We start from the raw sequence: 17,885 nt of genomic DNA, 5'->3' as shown, positions 1-17,885 counted from the left end.
CCAGTGAATTCCAAGTAGGCTTCAGAAGTATCATTTAAGATATCAGAAATGAGTTGGAGATATATATATAATTTATTTGAAGATATCTTAAAATTAATTTTGACTTTTCAAATATACAATTTTGGGTTTTGGTAATATACAAGTTTTGATTAGTCATTATTTTCATTCAAGATATCCACAATTTAGTTTCAGATGTCATTTTTTTTTTTATTATATTTAAAATATCTTTAATGAGAAGGAAATTTAAGATATCTTTATCTGGAATTATGACTAATCAGAACAAAGGCAAGATATCTCTAATTTACTTTCTGACTAGTCTTAAATTAATTGCAGATATCTGAAATTTAAGTTTAAGATAGTTAAAAATGTATTTCAGATATCTTGAACTGGAGCTTCCATTTAACTCAGTGGTAATTGATGTTATTTACACTAGTCAAAAATGTAATTAAATGATATCTCAAATTTATATTTCACCTAGTCAAAATATAATTAGAGATATCTTAATTTACAATTATGTCTACTCATAAATTAATTGCAGCTATCTGTAATGTAAATCCAGTCACACAGTTTTTTGTTAAAACAGCTTGCTGTATTATGATAGCTGTTTGCTCTCAGTGCGTATGTATGGCACTAGTAACATGAGTTGTGTTTAATAAACATGACTGTCTCATGCATATTTATAAGATCATTGTCTGTGGCTGTCCTCAACCTGACAGCATCACAAAACTGATATCCATCATAAACACAGTGTGTTTCGCAACAACTGACCTATTGAAATCAGCTAATCCATAATGATATTTTTATTCCTCCCCAGTCCCACACCCCTAGTACATAGCATCACTGTAAGGCATAAAACTAAGTTTAAAAAAATAAAAGTAATGTACAATACATAGCTGGCATAACTCAGATGAAGCATCATATTCAGGCATATGCACAGACAGATAGACCCCAGAGGCAGATTAAATCCCTGCCCTTTTGACCTCAGACTATGCAAGTGAGCCCTTGAATTGAAAAAAAAAAACTATATAAGCCATTTCTGGTGTTGTAATATAGCGTTTAGCAGTGGAGGCAAATCGTTTTTCAGCATGAGCATACATATACATTGAAAAATACTGCTCTCTAAACTGAATAAATGCTCCAATGACTGTTTTAAACTGAGAGCATCAAAATATGTTGCTTCAGACTTACAGCAATCAAAATGATTGTAATGCTCCTCTGACATGCAATGGGGAAAATAGTGCCTCTCTTACTGGTGTGCCAAACTGGTCCCCTAAAAACTTGGCTATGCAACTTGTACACCATGGGCCAGAGAATTCTCATGAGAACGGCATAATGTTTTGTGGCTCACAACAAGAAGACTCTAACTCAGGTTTCCTGATATAATGCATCAAGCTATGATATCACTTTTGTCTCTCCTTGCATCTCTCCTTTCATTCATCTTCTTGCATATTTACTGTATGCTAAATGACAAACAGTATATGTCAGTGCACAGGCCTGGTAGGAGAAGAAATTAGGTGATTATTTAGGCATTCTTTTTAAAAATATACTAATTTCTGGATCCAGGCATGCCTTTACAGTCAGAAAAGTAAAGGCCTAATAACAGATGTCAATCTTGCTATAATATGACATCTCTCTACTGGATTTTTAAAACTACAGCTAGTTATTTATAGAAAACTCCCATGTGCTTTAAAAATTTCAAGCATTCACAAAACATAGATTTCATTGATCTTCATACTCAACCACAAATCATGAGAAATGACACATAGCTTTACATTCACAACTGCACCATCATAAATCTCCAATGCTTTTAATATGTATATGTTGGTTAAAATATTTAATAGTAAATGATTTAAGTCTGAGAATGACTGAAGTTCCAAAGAGAAATCATGAAGCTACATTTCCAAAAGGCATTGAAAATGTAGGTTTATAGGTTGGACAAACTCCTTTTAGAATCACATTTCACTATGGCTAAAGTAGGCCTCTGGATTATCTACATACCGAAAAAGAGGCCCACTCAGAAGAAGCACAAATAATGTCTCAGAAGAAGCACATACATAAAGTAAAAGCCCCACTAGAATCTCTAACTGTCTTCAAATCCCATGACAACTGAGCATTAAAATGATGCAGAGAGATCAGAGAGAGATGGCTAGCTTGTAGCTATGGGAGAGAATGGCGTGTCCCTGATGGCCTGGAGCACTCAGTGGAGCAGAACTGTGTTGGCTCCTGCTCAGTTTACATTTGGCTCGTCTGATGCCAGATCCTTGTTTGGTGCCAGGCTGTGAGTGACGTAAATAAGTCCACAGACCTGTGCTTCTCTGCTGCTTGTGGTGCCCAACACAGGGCAAGAGGAGACAGAGCCGGTTTGTGTGTATAGTAAGTTGAGGTTATCTAGGATTTAAATGACACATCATACAATAAAATGCAGTTGGCTATATATAAAGTTATGAATCAATCCTTGTCACTGACTGTGAGGGTTTGGTGTGTTCTCCCTGTGCCTGTGTGGATTTCCTCCAGGTGCTCAGGTTTCATTCCACAGTCCAAAAACACATGCTGGTAGGTGGATTAGGTGTGCTAAAAAGAGTCCAAGTTGTGAGTGTGTGATGCCCTGTGATGGACTGGTGCCCTGTCTCTAGCTAGACTGGAATAAGCATACTAAAATGAGGCAAACAACATGGGCTCTGAAGTGCTTCACATAATAGCTGGACCAAAACCACATTCTGGTTAATTAAGTATAAACTGAACAAAAGCTGAGCTAAAATTAATTATGTGAGTTTCTTGATTCTGTCTTTACTGGAACAGGCCACCCCTTTTTGTTGAATACAATTTCCAATGTCACAACAGAAAAACAGCAGAGTGAACAATGCTCATACTGGGTCAATAAGACTCTGATAATGTGAATATTTTAAAAGGTTTGCTGCCTTTTAGGACAAATTAGTTTCTCTAGTAACCTGCTTTAAATTGCTTGATATATATACATATCAAGGGTGGCACGGTGGCGCAGCAGGTAGTGTCGCAGTCACACAGCTCCAGGGGCATGGAGGTTGTGGGATCGATTCCTGCTCCGGGTGACTGTCTGCGAGGAGTTTGGTGTGTTCTCCCTGTGTCCATGTGGGTTTGCTCCGGTTTCCTCCCACAGTCCAAAAACACACGTTGGCAGGTGGATTGGTGACTTGTGTGTGTTGCCCTGTGAAGGACTGGTGCCCCCTCCACGGTGTATTCCTGCCTTGTGCCCAATGATTCCAGGTAGGCTCTGGACCCACCACTACCCTGAACTGGATAAGTGGTTACAGATAATGAATGAATATATATAAAACATATATATTTATATACGTTTTCACATACACTGTTAGAAAAATGGTCACTATAATGATACCTTTTGCTGTTAAGTGTACATTGTCAGTACCTATAATTAGGGGACATAACTGTACCTAATTCAATTTTTACTTGTGTTGATTGCATATGCCCAATTTCATCTCCAGTATTTATATTATGTTCTTCTATTTAACACACGTTGTTAGGTGGACTGGCGACTCAAAACTGTCCATAGGTGTGAGTGAATGTGTGACTTGCCCTGTGCCGGACTGGTGCCCCCTCCAGGGTGTGTTCCTGCCTTGCACCCAATGATTCTGGGTAGGCTCTGGACCCACCATTCATGGTTACAGACAATGAATTAATGAACCACTGTTGTACATTTACACTGTTTGTAATTTTAGTGACCTGTAATGTACCTCCACCGTACCTTATTTCTGAGAGTATACAATGTACTGAAATGCTGAAAAATTTAAACATCATCAGGATCAACACTGAAATGCTTTTGCAATCCTGTTAGAAACTGCATTTTCAATGTAAACAGGGCATGTTCGTCAGTCCAAGTTCATTGGTGGGATCCTTCTTTCACAGCATCCTGACTCCATGTATTTTTGTGATGCACTGAATATACTTGGTACTTACCAGAGGAATTAGACTCAGTGCTAAGAGCAGGTGTTGCCATATTTTCATTACGTCAGCCATTTTATCTTAACAAAATCGGCCTTGTGTCTTCCTCTTCTCTACCACACTGATGACCAGCTGGGTGGTTAACAGGCTTACAAGAATGTATCTTTGATACTTCAAGTCATCTTGGAATCTGAAACACAACAAAATAAGTTAATGTACTACCATTACCAAAATTCGCCATTCAAAACATAGCGTAATTTATGACATGAACAAAAAGACAAAAATCAACAGCTTATACTCTTCTGGGAAATATTTACACCAAATGTTGGAACATTTCTGAAAGGATTTGATTGTATTTAGACAATAGAAATATACTGAGATCAGGTCCTGATATTAGATGATAGCTCCATCACTCCAGGGAACAGTCCACTGCTCTTCAGTCTAATACTGGGGTCACTTTAGTTAATGCTTTGTACTGAGCAGGGATGCCCACACATTTTTGGGCTTAAGGTCTACTTTATCCAGAGGAAAAGCTATCATGGTCTACCTTTAAAATTGTTGAGAAAAGGATGTAGAGGGTTGTACTTCCGTTTGGACTAGTTCTCAAGTGAGCTTCCAAGTAGTCTTCAGTGAGGGTGGATCAATATTTGGACTCAATTATTTTGATGTGGGAAAAGCTGATTCATATTATTTAAACAAGATTCAATCTACCAAATTGCATGAATCAACACATTGGGTTGCTTTGGTATTGAGCATTGTGACCATTAGAGCAGCAATTCTCAAATGTGTTTGTTAATATGATCCATGATTTAAAAAATAATAACAATTTAAAAAAAACTTACATATTAACATAAAAAATGTACATATTACATAAATAAATATATATCTGCCAGCCTATCACAATTCACAGTCGTCCGCGGTAACTTGACAGATTGTCTATCCTTAGAAAAACACCACATTGCTAGAAGCTTAGGCAAGTCTGCAATTTTTGTGGAGATATCCAGCAAAATGGACAAGGTTCTGGTTTGACAAGAACCTGGTTTTCAACCATTAGTTGAAAGTAGTGTTGAAGAAGATCCTAGTGCAAAGAAAAAAAAGGCACAATCTGAAAATTTGACAAGACCTATATAAAATAGGGTTTCATGGAACATACTGAAGGCAGGCCACAGTGCATTTTATGTTTGAGGATTTCATGTAATGAGGCACTATAGCCATGCAAACTCCAAAGTTTGCAGTGGCACTTACCATCCACAAAGGGGGCCCAATATTAAAAAGGTTTGAGAATCGCTGCATTAGAGCATCCCATTTCCTTTCAGCTGAACATCTGTGTCCCCATATGTGCACCATATAGGATTTGAATACAGTATTTATAAGGTGTGTCTACACCTTATATCAAATATCAAATACATTTTTAAATACAGAGTACAGACCATAAGTCATTAACCAGCTTCTCTGAAAACAAAGCTCTGAGTCCATGTCTTATTTACCAAATACGACCTAATCTTGGATCGCTAAGCACCTCAATATTAGACACTCGTCCCCTGGAAACTATTATTTAATGTGTTTCCCCTTTCTCTTGTCTCCTACTTCTCTTTCATGTCACACACAGTATATTCTCGCTATATGAAAGACCCCTGTGCTATGACCATTATTCCCATGTTTACAGAAATACTGCATTTATATAATTAATCTCTGTTCAACATTCAACACATTAATATTGTTTTTCTCCTGACCCTTTAAAGCTTCTGCACTTATCTTCTTAATGCACCTGGTTCACAAGCTGATCTATCCACTTAATAATCAGTTGATAAAGGCCTTGAAGGGATGTTCATAGATCCCATTTTAAAACCCTCACCAATATTAACTCCCGGATCTCTTGCATATGCATGTTGTCATCATGGGTATGGGTGTGTGGGCTCCATTTCTATCATAAAATGATCAAGCAGCAGAGATGTCAGGTGGTGGTGGGAGTGCAGGAATGATCTCATGGCAATCAAGCTAAACACCGAATGTTTGGTTATTCTGGCAATGGTGCCACAAAACACACGCCTACACAACACAATGACAAGAATCCCCCTATCAGTACTGAAATATCTTTGACTAATTCACACCATGCAGGCATGACTGAGATAGGATAGGATTTGAAAACGACTCAGTGCTGCTTGGTGGAGCACAGCTGCATTGACACAGCTCAGATGGCTGCATGGTGGCTGCTCAAGGATAAGAGGTAATTATAAGAATGGATTCAGCTTTATTTTACAAAAACACACACACACAAGTAAGGAGGGTGAAGATATATTGTTTCATAAACAAAGGTGATGTGGTGATAAGCAGTCTTCTGTTTAAAAAAAAGGCTAATTATATTTTTTTCTGTGAATGGATCAACAGAGATATACCACATATAATATAATATAATCTGAAGAGTAGAATTATTATTGGCTTACTCAGATCAATCCATTGGTGTGTTGCTCACTAATTGACAAATGTATGGATGGATGGATGGATGAATGGAGCATTTAAAAAGAGCTGCTATATGGAGAGAGATTAGTCTCAAAATACTTTACAAATGTGTAAATATTAATCCACAAATTATACACAAGTAACAAAATATGTTTCATTATTCAAAAATGAATACATCCCAATCTGTGTCTCATGGTCTGCAGTTTGTACAAATACAGTTACATTCATAAATACACGTTTTTGGTTTTCATAGATATATCACAATTTTATGCGAAAATAAATCCCTTTGTTTAAATTTACATTGCATATATTTGTAAAGTCAAAGTCTAGAATTTAAAATGTATTTGTAAATTGTTGAACCTTTGAGGATCAAGATCACTTGTGTTTTTCGTGACGTGCATTTGTTCATTTCCTTTCGCGGTTTTTGGATTTTGAGACTTTCCTTTCGCATTTCACCCGATCCAAATACAGAAGCTTCTCGCTTTTGACTTTTGACGAAGGGGGTGGGGAGGTGGAGACAGACAGGGCGGGATCTAGACAGTCATTGGCTGCTGAAGTTAAGCACCGCCCAGCCAGGCCATTATGTACACCCCGCTATGACAGTGAGAGCGCGCCAGTCTTACCCTGATTGGAAAATGACCGAATGGCAAACACAGGTAAGCCATATCAACTGTTTTTTAATGATTATGTCTTTTAGTAATGCACAGTTCATAATAGAAACTTAGAGTCAGACTACTGACTGGTTGATCTAGAGTGTGCAGAATAGGTGGGCAGGGCTTAACTTCAGCAGCCAATGACTGTCTAGATCCTGCCCCTGTCAAACGTAAAAAACGAGAAGCTCCTGGAGGCAACAACGAGACTGAGAGAAGCGCATGAGGAAAGGTGGAATGAAAGCGAAAACACATTCTTCAAGAATATCAACTCAAAATAGACGATTAGATACAAACCTGTTTTTATAATTCTCAATATTAAAGACAAAATGTCATTTATTGGTTATGGATTCTGTTGTTTAGTTCTCAGAAGTTTAGAACCTATTTTGAAGCCATACTAATCTCTCTCCATAGTGCTGCCACTACAGAGGACACACTGGTGTAATTGTTGGGTGTAATGTAACTAACTTCCTGACAAAACCCCTGGTAGGCCTTTAGAACACATCAAAACACCCTGGAGGACACAATGTGTATGCGTGGGTATGTGTGTGTGTGTGTGTGTGTGTGTGAGAGAGAGAGAAAGAGAGAGAGAGAGAGAGAGAGAGAGAGAGAGAGAGAGAAATATTCCACAGTTTTTGGCACTTATCTCCTCTCCCTCACTCATACACACTGATAAATAAGTTTTACACTGAGACATAGGTTTGAAATAAGGCATTCCTCATTCCTAATTCCTAAAAGTTCCTAGTTTTTATAGCAGCAGACACTTAAGTACGTAGAGGATCAATAACAATTCATTAACTGTCAAAACATTACGAATACAAATGGTGCTCCTGTGAAATGGGAGCACTGTGTGTGTGTGTGTGTGTGTGTGTGAGAGAGAGAGAGAGAGAGAGAGAGAGAGAGAGAGAGAGAGAGAGAGAGAGTAATATTCCACTCACATAACACATGTCATACACATGCAGCTGTTTAGTATATGGTGTGTTTAAGTTTAAACATGTACATGTGTATGTGGGCGCCAGTGTGTGTGGCTCTCCAGCTGTCACAGCAACACTGAGACAGCATGCCACACACACACTCCAGAAACTAAACATTGGTACATTCAACATTTACACTCCAAACAATGCCAGAATTTCCCATTGTAATTGTGTTTAATTCTCTGACTTAAAAGATTTGGTCACATTAGCATGACATACGAGTTGAGTGTGATATTTCCCTGTTTTAATTGCCTGAAACTGCTTCACACACTCCAAAATAGTTTGGTAATCCACAAGGACCCTCCATCTAAAACATAGTGTAAAATAAACGACTACACCACAGTAAACAAGGCTAAATCAAGCAGGCCATCTTAACACTCCTGAGGGTAGTGCCACACTCCAAATGACTTTGCAGAGGTAATGAGGCATGGCCATCCAACCTGCCAACAGGCCACTTTTTCACTGCCCAGTAACAGCTATAAAAGGCCCCAGAGACAACACAGCCTATAGATACCTAACAGACATCTGAATTACTCCTGTGCCCTTTAAAATACTTATATGTTATATTATGCTAAACCAGTCTCTGTTAAAATTAAATGAACTGTTATGTTTAGTCAAAATATGAATAGAACATACTTTAATATATTTTCAGTGCTTTAAACTTTATATAAATACATAGTGCTCTAGAGTGGCACTACTGTCTGAATTTTGGCCCTATCAATGAAAGATTACAAGCTTGATCCCCAGGGATACTACAGTTATTGAGCCTGGGAGTCCCAGAGAACTCAACAAGACCTGCTCTGTCTAGATCTGCAGAATGGCCTACTCTCTTTCCTATCAATCAGTATGATGCAGGTCACTACAGCTGTCTTGTTAACTTAACTGTACACAAAAATATATAGTAATTAGCTGCAGAAAAGCTATGCCTTGACAAGCATTTATATCATGATTAAATCTGGGATACTGTGGTTTAGTCAAACAGAGCAAGGGCATACACAGCGGATGTATGTCTTCATCCACGTGGATGAAGAAGATCTGTCACAAGAGAAGTCATAACATGGATTTCTGCCCTCACTTCTTCATATTCCTCCTAAATCACTTTAGAGTTTGTTAATGCCAGACATGGCCAGCCAATCCCGCTCTATAGCAATGAATTCTTTGCAGCTATTTTTATGCTGACAATGCTTATTTATAGGAGAGAGACAGAGGGAGATTAATATTAGCATATTCTGTCATTCACATGCTCAGTGAAGCAGAGAGTGGAAGCAGGGGACAGTTGCCAAGTCTCCACTCTCCAATCCAACACACTAGATTTCTTCTTCAAATGTATCATTTCCTCTTTTCACTTTAAACTGCACAGACATGTTTAAACCTAATTTTTAAACATCTGATAATCATGGCCAATGCCCAAAGGTTTGGGCTAGGGAAGCATAAAGCCCTCAGCGCTGGCCTGGAGCAGTGGAACTACATTTTCTGGAATGATGAAGCACCATTCACTACTTCTGGCATGAGCTAAAGTGGATTTTGTAATGTAGAACTAAAGAAAAATCATCAGGACCTGAATTAATTAATGCTCCCAATAGGGACTTTTAGCAAATCTTCACAGTGGCCTGAGCTGTCTACAAACCTTTGGTCATATAGTGCAAATATTTTTTTAAAAATGTATGTTAATGCGGTCAAAGTATCAATATACAATATTTTGAATAATTAAGGAAAATCAGAATCTAGAGTCTACCAAATACATAAAATATTAAAAATGCAACACTGCACCTGGGAAACATAAACATGACTGTAAAAACTGTATGGTCTAAAGCAGATGTTAAATCCATAATGTTTCCGAGGATGTTGTACTTCCTATATCTAGCATCATTTCCCCATGCACTCATGAGCTGGAACAGTCAGAACTGACACTGTGCAGTGCACATAACTGGAGCTGAGAAACTCCATAACAGATTAACTATCAGTGATTACACAATGCAGAACTGGAAATTGGATTTCATGTCTTTTTTGAGTAACTTTACTCAACAGTTAATTAACAGTGTTGCAAGCGTGCATGTGTTCTTGAAGGTCACTGTTAAACATTTATTTTAGTTTGCAATTAGAATTTCGATGTATATTTATAAATATAGGTTTCAAATTCACAAGTAAAGATGAACTTTTATTGTAAGTTGAAACAAAAGAAATAATAAATCTATTTTCTCATAAGGCTGCATAATAATGAATGTACATACACCAGAACTGAAATAAAAAAATATGGTGATGACAGTAGGCATCATCTGAATTATGAGATTTTGTTTAATTAGTTAAGTACAAAAGTCTTACTGTGTCCTGCAGAACATCAACAAGTCTATTCAAAATTAAGGGAGAAAAATAAATAAATTCTGAGTGAGCTGAGGAAAGGTCAGAGTATTTCTTTAGGTTTAGGTGACTATGAACTATCTCTTATCTTATCATAAATAATATTGAGGCAGGTTACTCTGTTGTTGTTAGTCAGTCTGTAGGAAATGTGAATTGAGTCCTTAAACAGTAGACTGTAGGTTCAAATACCTGAGCTGTTTAATTATTGTCAATTATTAATTCAATGTTTTTTTTATACCCTGACATCCCATGTTTGATTGCCTACTTGTTTTTTTATGGCTCTTCTAGTGTTTATTTGCATCAATAATGCTACTTAAATATCACTGAAGCTTAGTCTTTTTTTCATTTGTATTTTTAAACTTGATCAGCAAAGCATTTATAGAAACTTTGGATATTCTTTTTCTCTCTCTCTCTCTCTCTCTCTCTCTCTCTCTCGCCCTTTCTCTCTCTCTCTCTCTCTCTCTCTCTCTCTCTCTCTCTCTCTCTCTCTCTCTCTCTCTCCAGTATAAATCATAAGGAAATGCATGGGGTGACTTCATTGACTGTAACACAAGTCACTCAAATGAATAAAATAGAGAGTTGTTATTAAAGTGGGCCATTGTGCTCCACTGTGGGTACTTGACACATGCACAAATCATTTGCCCTGGCTGTCAGCAATGGGAAGCAGCCATATTGCCTTACTGCACTGAAGGGACACCTGCAAAATCTTCACAGAAAGTGTATGCTTTATGACAAAAACTGCTGAATAGTACTAAACCTCACAGTGTTCAGAAACAGAACCAGAGTATTTGTGTATATGTGTGTGTATATGACACATGCATTCATAGCCATGTGATTAATTTCAGGACACAATCATTAAATAACATTCTTCACGTAGCAATGACAATTAATAATGTACTGTATTAAATATATCTGATAAAACCTCATCAGTCCAACGTATTATAGTGGGATGAATAAAAAGGACCACTAAAATAAATAAATAAATAATACATTCCAAATAGCTCCAAACAGAACCAAGCAAATGTTACTGATAAAGATTTCGTGTGGTAAAGTTTCCATTAATTTATTTTTTACTCCATAGTTTCCTAGCTTCAGTGCAAAACTAACAAACATGTCTTGGCTGAAAAAAGCTGAGATAAAAGGAAAGGAAAACTTTGTCATTATGATTGTATAGGGGTGGGAGTATCTGAGCATGATTTCACAATTGGATTATACAATAATTCTCAGTGAATGTGATGCTTGACACATCATTATTCCCTATTATTTCTACAGCCAGTATTAGGATTTTTATATTAGAATATATGCTATAGATGCTTTTAAACATTTCACATTTCTCTAGTTTTGAAAGGTGTTCTGGCAAATAACAGAATCTTTGGCAGATTCTTCTCTTTAAATGACCTTTGATACTCATAATGACATGTCTCTTGTGAATGTCCCCTGCTGGAGACATTTTAAAGTGCTAGACACTGCCCCTCAATGTGCACAAGTACAGGAAACACAGAACCTAATAAATTATTATGGTGGGGTTTTTTTGGGATTATTTATTTATTTATTTATTTGGTGAATCAATTAAGAATCTTTTGAGAGAATCATGATAAATCTAAGAATTGATTAATTGTCCCACACTTGATTGATTTATTGATTGTTGGTTGTATTATTCTGTCAACAATTTCTTTTACAGCAAAGGACACAGATATAGCCATCAGAATGGTTTAAAGTTCACACACACACACGCGCACTCATAGTCTCTGTGTTTGCTCTGTATATTGGCATTTGTTGTCTGTGCAAGAATTTTCCCAGACCAATCTAAAGTTATTGTACTTATATTTAGGTAGTGGATCATTCTCAGAGCTGCAGTGACGCTGACATAGTATGTGTGTGAGTGTGTGTGTGTCCAGGGTGTGTTCATGCCTTGTACCCGATGATACCAGGTAGGTTTCATACCCATCACAACCTTGATCAGGATGATGATTACAGAAGATGGATTAATAAATAAATAAATCACTTTAAAAATCTCTATAATTATTAATTCATTCATTGTCTGTAACCGCTTATCCAGTTCAGGTGGGTCCGGAGCCTACCCAGAATCATTAGGCGCAAGGCAGGATCACAACCTGGAGGTGGCGCCAGTCCTTTACAGGGAAACACACACACACACACACACACACACAACTATGGACACTTTTTTGAGTCGCCAATCCACCTACCAATGTGTGTTTTTGGACTGTGGGAGGAAACCAGAGCACCCGGAGGAAATCCACACAGACACAGGGAGAACACACCAAACTCCTCACAGACAGTCACCCGGAGCAGGATTGAACCCACAGGTCCCTGGAGCTGTGTGACTACGACACTACCTGCTGCGCCACCATGCTATCTATTAACTGTTTACCTATTTAAAGAAATAGTTAAAACCTTAACACAATTCATTAGGCCAAATAGTATTTGTATATAATAAAATCTGTAGAATGTCCTTTATAATTAGGTCAAGGATCAGCATTGATATATTGTTAAACTCAATCATTGTCTGCTAATAGAGTCATTAACGTATGTGTCAGACATGAGTCTCAGACTAATATTAGAAATAACAGCATTTTTCCTCTCTGTCTATTCAGATGTATTTTTATATATTCTTTAGTCAGAGTGATGTCTAACTAATAATTTATGTTCCAGTTATTGCTACCCATGTTACAATCTCCAGAAGGCAGAATTAGGCATAAATCCACAATAATATTATGCACCCATGTGATGTAAACTCTATAATAGTCTCCTAAGCATTTCTCATCACATCCATGGGAGGTGAATAGGGGACGGTGTCTCATCTCTTATTCACAGACACCATGACAGATCACAAGGTCAAAAGTAACATTTTCCCCCAACTCTCGCTTTCTTTCATTCCCAGTCACAAATCACTGCCATCTAAAACTAAGCAGTTTATTCAACCAAATTTTCCACCTTAAATACAAGTCACAAAGCAAGGGTAGAATACTCTCCCAGGGGCAATGCATTAGATCTAAAATGACAAACATTCTACTGACAACCTTGTCAACCACACTGAAAAGGATAATTTATAGGCTGCGATTCCAAAATGTCAGGCTGCACACAAATGTGTTACATCAACAATTTTCTTGCCAAAAGAAATAAACGGAATTATTTTATTCATTTGTACATTTAAATCCAATTCAAAGCAGTTTTAGTGAAGGCTGTTCTGCAAAATAGGAGTACGTTCTGCTCAGTACTAGCAAAGACCTAGGAGTGATTCCACAATTTGTGTTCCATCTAGAACTTTTTAGTATTTAACAATTTAATTTAACTATTCAAATTCAACAGTTTAACAAGGTCTCTTTACTCACAGTCTTAAAGTGTCACAGGGTTTAAGTGGTACTGTAGAGTTAGCAAAAACAGAAAACATGTTTAACTAGGTCATTAGGAACATTCAAATGGAACACTCTGTTATTATTATTAATTTTCAATCTGTAGATGGGTTAACAAAGTTAAACTTGAAAATCCTTTTCTTATCTTTATGAGCTTCAGAACATATGGGCTACAGCAGAAAAATGAATATTCTTCATATCAAAATTAATTTCATTCATTCATTGTCTGAAACCGCTTTTCTAGTTTAGAAATCACTGGGCACAAGGCGGGAACACACCCTGGAGGGGGCACCATATCTTCGCAGGTTGACACACACTCACACATGCACTCACACACTCACCATATCAAAATTGCATTTTTAAAAACTTATTTTTAAATCACAAAGCCTGCTATTTTAATTATATCATACACTATCAAAACACTGTCATAAGTTTCATCCGAGATTATACAACTTCAATTCAATTCAATTCAAAAACATTAAAGCCAGATCTTCTAGGTAGTTTAGTTATAAAACAGGCCTAGACATGAATTAGTTGGAAATAATTTCACTTTAATTCACAATCATGATGTTGGTTATAAATAAAAATGTACACAGATTGTTCTGTCCTTATTTGGACTTGTGTAATATTTACAAAATTTCACAGAAATGAAATGTGCTGAGAGAATAAAGTTTTGTTTGTTTGTTTTTTTAACCTTCAGTACCTTTTTCATCAGATAAAATGGGGTGAAACGAAGAATGGTCCAACATATGATCAGTGGATAGACACATGAAAGCAAAAATAATTTTTTCATATATTTGCCTGTGTGGCTCTGAAGGTAAAGTGTGGAAATAGTGGGCTAGTATGGGCAAATGGAATCATGGAATTACACTTTGAAGGACAGTCTAATGGGGCTATAGTGCTGCTTGTGAGGATGGGTAGTTTCACCAGGACTGCACACATATCTCGCTTCAGGGGGGAAGCTGGGATTTTTGCCTCAGGGTTTTGTTGCACTTGTGTGTTCGCAGTGTGTGGGGGTGGGTGGGGTTTTAGTGATGGGGCTCAACCCTCCGCAACCACAATTCATTTTACTGAATAAAGAAACGCCAGGGTTCTTACTGCAAGCAAATGCCTTTAGATTTTTCCCCGTGGTTCTCAATACAAAATGCAATAAGGAATGTAGCAATTCAATACGGTGTTTTCCATAGATGATATAAAAAGATAATCACGGATTGAAAGGTCAACTTTGAGATGCCAGATTTTTCCAAAGCCAGGTCTACAGTGCTGTGCTAATACCAAAAGAACAAGACATTGCAAACACCAAGTTTTATGCACTGGCTCTCAGTGTTTCGCACGGTTAAAGACGTGTTTGCTGGTGTGCATAGCTATTTTACCCCGTGTATCGTTTTATTTAAGCTGCAGTCATACCCTGTCCATGCAAACCAGGGTAAACTCACACATGGCCATTTGAACCATAAGCTTTGCCACGCAGAGCGCGGCGAACCCGGAGCAGTCCCTGGAGCGCGAGGTTCTACTGCTGCTCGCACATTCCTCTTCCCGCCATTGAGTCAGAGACAGCGCTCGCTCACAATGAGTTCTGATCACAGGCACGTCCGCTATAGGACTGCACACAACTGCAGCCAGAACACACGCTCTCTGTCCACACACACACACACACACTCGCGTTTCAGTATGAATAAAATGAAAGTGATCGGGATTCTTACCATGGCGGTTAGAGAACAGAAGCTGTGAAAAAAAAATGCCCGGACGAAAATAATGGCAAAGCCGAACCGCAGTCCACTCCGCACCGAACCGACACACGAGAAACAGTGAATCACTTCAGACTCCAGTAGGACACGCAGTCTCTCTCTCTCTCTCTCTGTGTGTGTTTGTGTGTGTGTGTGTGTGTGTGCTTGCCTTTCCCTTCGCTCCTCTCTATGCTTGTCTTTGATTTCTGTCTCTCGACCTAACTCTCAATTTCGTATTTCGTAAATAGTTCTTAATCTCTCTGTATTTACATAGGTCCCTGTTTTGTTATATTTCTCTCGTATCAGTTCTCCTCTCTTTCTCTCTCCTTCAATATGTACCTCTCACTCTTTTCCTGTGTCACTCGCCGCCCTCTAATATTCTTTTCTCTTCAGCTGTAAGCTTTAATCGGTGGACTCTTAAGGAGCAGTACACACTCAGAAACCTGCAGGTAAATGAACAGATGCAAGAAGAGAAAATAAAGGAAATGAACAGTACTAGTAAGTCATGATGAGATCTCTCTATATTCTGTCCTGTTTGTGCCTTGTGGTTGTCTGCGCAGACTCACAATGTTGACCGGTATGCACTGTGCATTTTGATGAACTCCCCCTCACACACACACACACACACACACACACACACACACTCTTAGACTCACACTGGAGTGTGTCCAGTTTCCCAGCAGCTGTGCCCTATCCAGCCCACACTAATATTAACCTCACACACATTCTCTCAGCTGGACGCAGATAAGATATTACACGTTAAAGACTATTGTCCAATTTACATAGTTTAAATTTGAGATCTGTATGCGGTTCTTCTTGATGCCCCTTAATCATAGAGAATAAAGTTATGCAGCACCCTGGACAGCACTTTGATGACCTCACATAAATTTGATTTATACTTCAGACCTTTTTAAAACTCAGTCATCCAAGGCTGAGAGTTCATAAAAACATAACTGGTATTTCCCTCACCCATCATTCAACATAATGCCAACATGGGAGTGTGTACTCTAATGAAATAGAACTGGGAACTATGTGTACTCCTTTAAACATTTTGAGTCATTCAAGGAGGTTACCCTAGCAGCAGTAAGAAGAAGAAGCATTATCTGGCTTCAGATGCTAGTTGCTGTGTCAGTCTTATGCAAAAAAAATAAAAATAAAAATAAATAAATAAATAAATAAGGGTTAAGATAGAAAACAAAGCATTTGTTCTATAGAAAAATAAACATGTAAGTTGTAAGGACAGTAAAAAACATCCTCTTAATAGTCCAACATTTTTACTTAACTTATTACTATTAAATAAATACATATTTATTGATGCACACCCAACAAAATTTATACTATAGAAGTGAATAGAGAACAAAGTCTTGGAAATGTAATAAGTTAAAAACATAGCAGAACTGGGCTAAAAATAAAGTTTTGCTAATGTCTTCAGTATTTTTCTTGCTTTCTGTAAATGTTCAATCTTATATAATTTTGTCTAATGTAATGTTTTCTCTCTCTCTCTCTCTCTCTCTCTCTCTCTCTCTCTCTCTCTCTCTCTCGTTCCCTCTCTCGTTGTCTTCCTCTCCCTAAACATATACTTTTGGTTGTAAAAAACAAACAGACAGAGTGGGTTGAATGACCTCTCAACACATTGCAGGATGTTGAATTGTACAAAAAGCAGTAACAAAAACAACAGCAGGTGATTTTAAATCCTCTTTGATTTTCTCCTAGCTATATTGCACTGTGTGCATTTCTCCATCTTTTGATTACACCACTAACCAAGGACAGAGTAAATGAATGAATGAAAGCTGGTTTAGGCAAATTATTATTATGTAAATGAGATTCCCATTTGGCTCCATTCATAGCTGACTGTGTTTGCATTTTTGAGAGAAGTGCTGATTGAGGTAGTGAACCATGAAGAAAATGCATTTGATGTATTACCATGAATTCCACAGATTTTAGAAATCAAGAAACATTTAAAATCTTTCAGCAAGTTTTAAAAAATACATTTTTATAGAGGTAGGGATTGGAACCAGGTTTCACTGATCAGCCACAATATTAAAAGTGATTAAGTGTGAAAACCTTGTATTATTACAGAAGCACCTACCAGGGTGGGGAATATATTAGGCAGCAAGTGAATTGTCATTTTTTGAATGTGATGTCTTGGAAGCAGTAAAAAATGGGCAAGCCTACATGACTTCATGAGTACATGAGTCGTTCAAGGAAAGACTGCTAGAGAAAACAGTGACAGGTTCACAAATGCAGCAAGCTGTGAGGCATTTTTTGTTCTAACATCACAAATTTCCCAGCAGTTAGTGCTCCCACATTTCTTCTGTGGAATTAGACCAGACATGCTAGTCTTTGCTACTCATGCTCATCAATTAGCCTTCAGCACCAATGGTCCTCTTGCAGGTTCACCGTTTA

At 37.6% G+C, this 17,885-nt stretch overlaps 1 protein-coding gene across 2 annotated transcripts in view; it reads right to left on the bottom strand.

Moving 5' to 3' along the window:
* Window positions 1-15,803, bottom strand: part of adcyap1r1b (adenylate cyclase activating polypeptide 1b (pituitary) receptor type I) — a 34,655-nt gene extending 18,852 nt beyond the window's left edge. For both annotated transcript variants that reach the window (XM_066663264.1, XM_066663265.1), the window contains exons 1-2: window positions 15,456-15,803; window positions 3,952-4,126 (exon numbers count right to left, since the gene is read on the bottom strand). In XM_066663264.1, the coding sequence (XP_066519361.1) occupies window positions 3,952-4,011 (60 nt within the window). In that variant the 5' untranslated portion in view covers window positions 4,012-4,126; window positions 15,456-15,803. The remainder of the gene's footprint in view (window positions 1-3,951; window positions 4,127-15,455) is intronic.
* Window positions 15,804-17,885: the final 2,082 nt, after the last annotated feature.

The sequence above is a fragment of the Hoplias malabaricus genome, chromosome 3, assembly GCF_029633855.1.
Source record: "Hoplias malabaricus isolate fHopMal1 chromosome 3, fHopMal1.hap1, whole genome shotgun sequence".
Taxonomy (NCBI): domain Eukaryota; kingdom Metazoa; phylum Chordata; class Actinopteri; order Characiformes; family Erythrinidae; genus Hoplias; species Hoplias malabaricus.
Note: the sequence above shows the minus strand (reverse complement) of the source record. Positions and strands in the feature narration are given on the sequence as shown.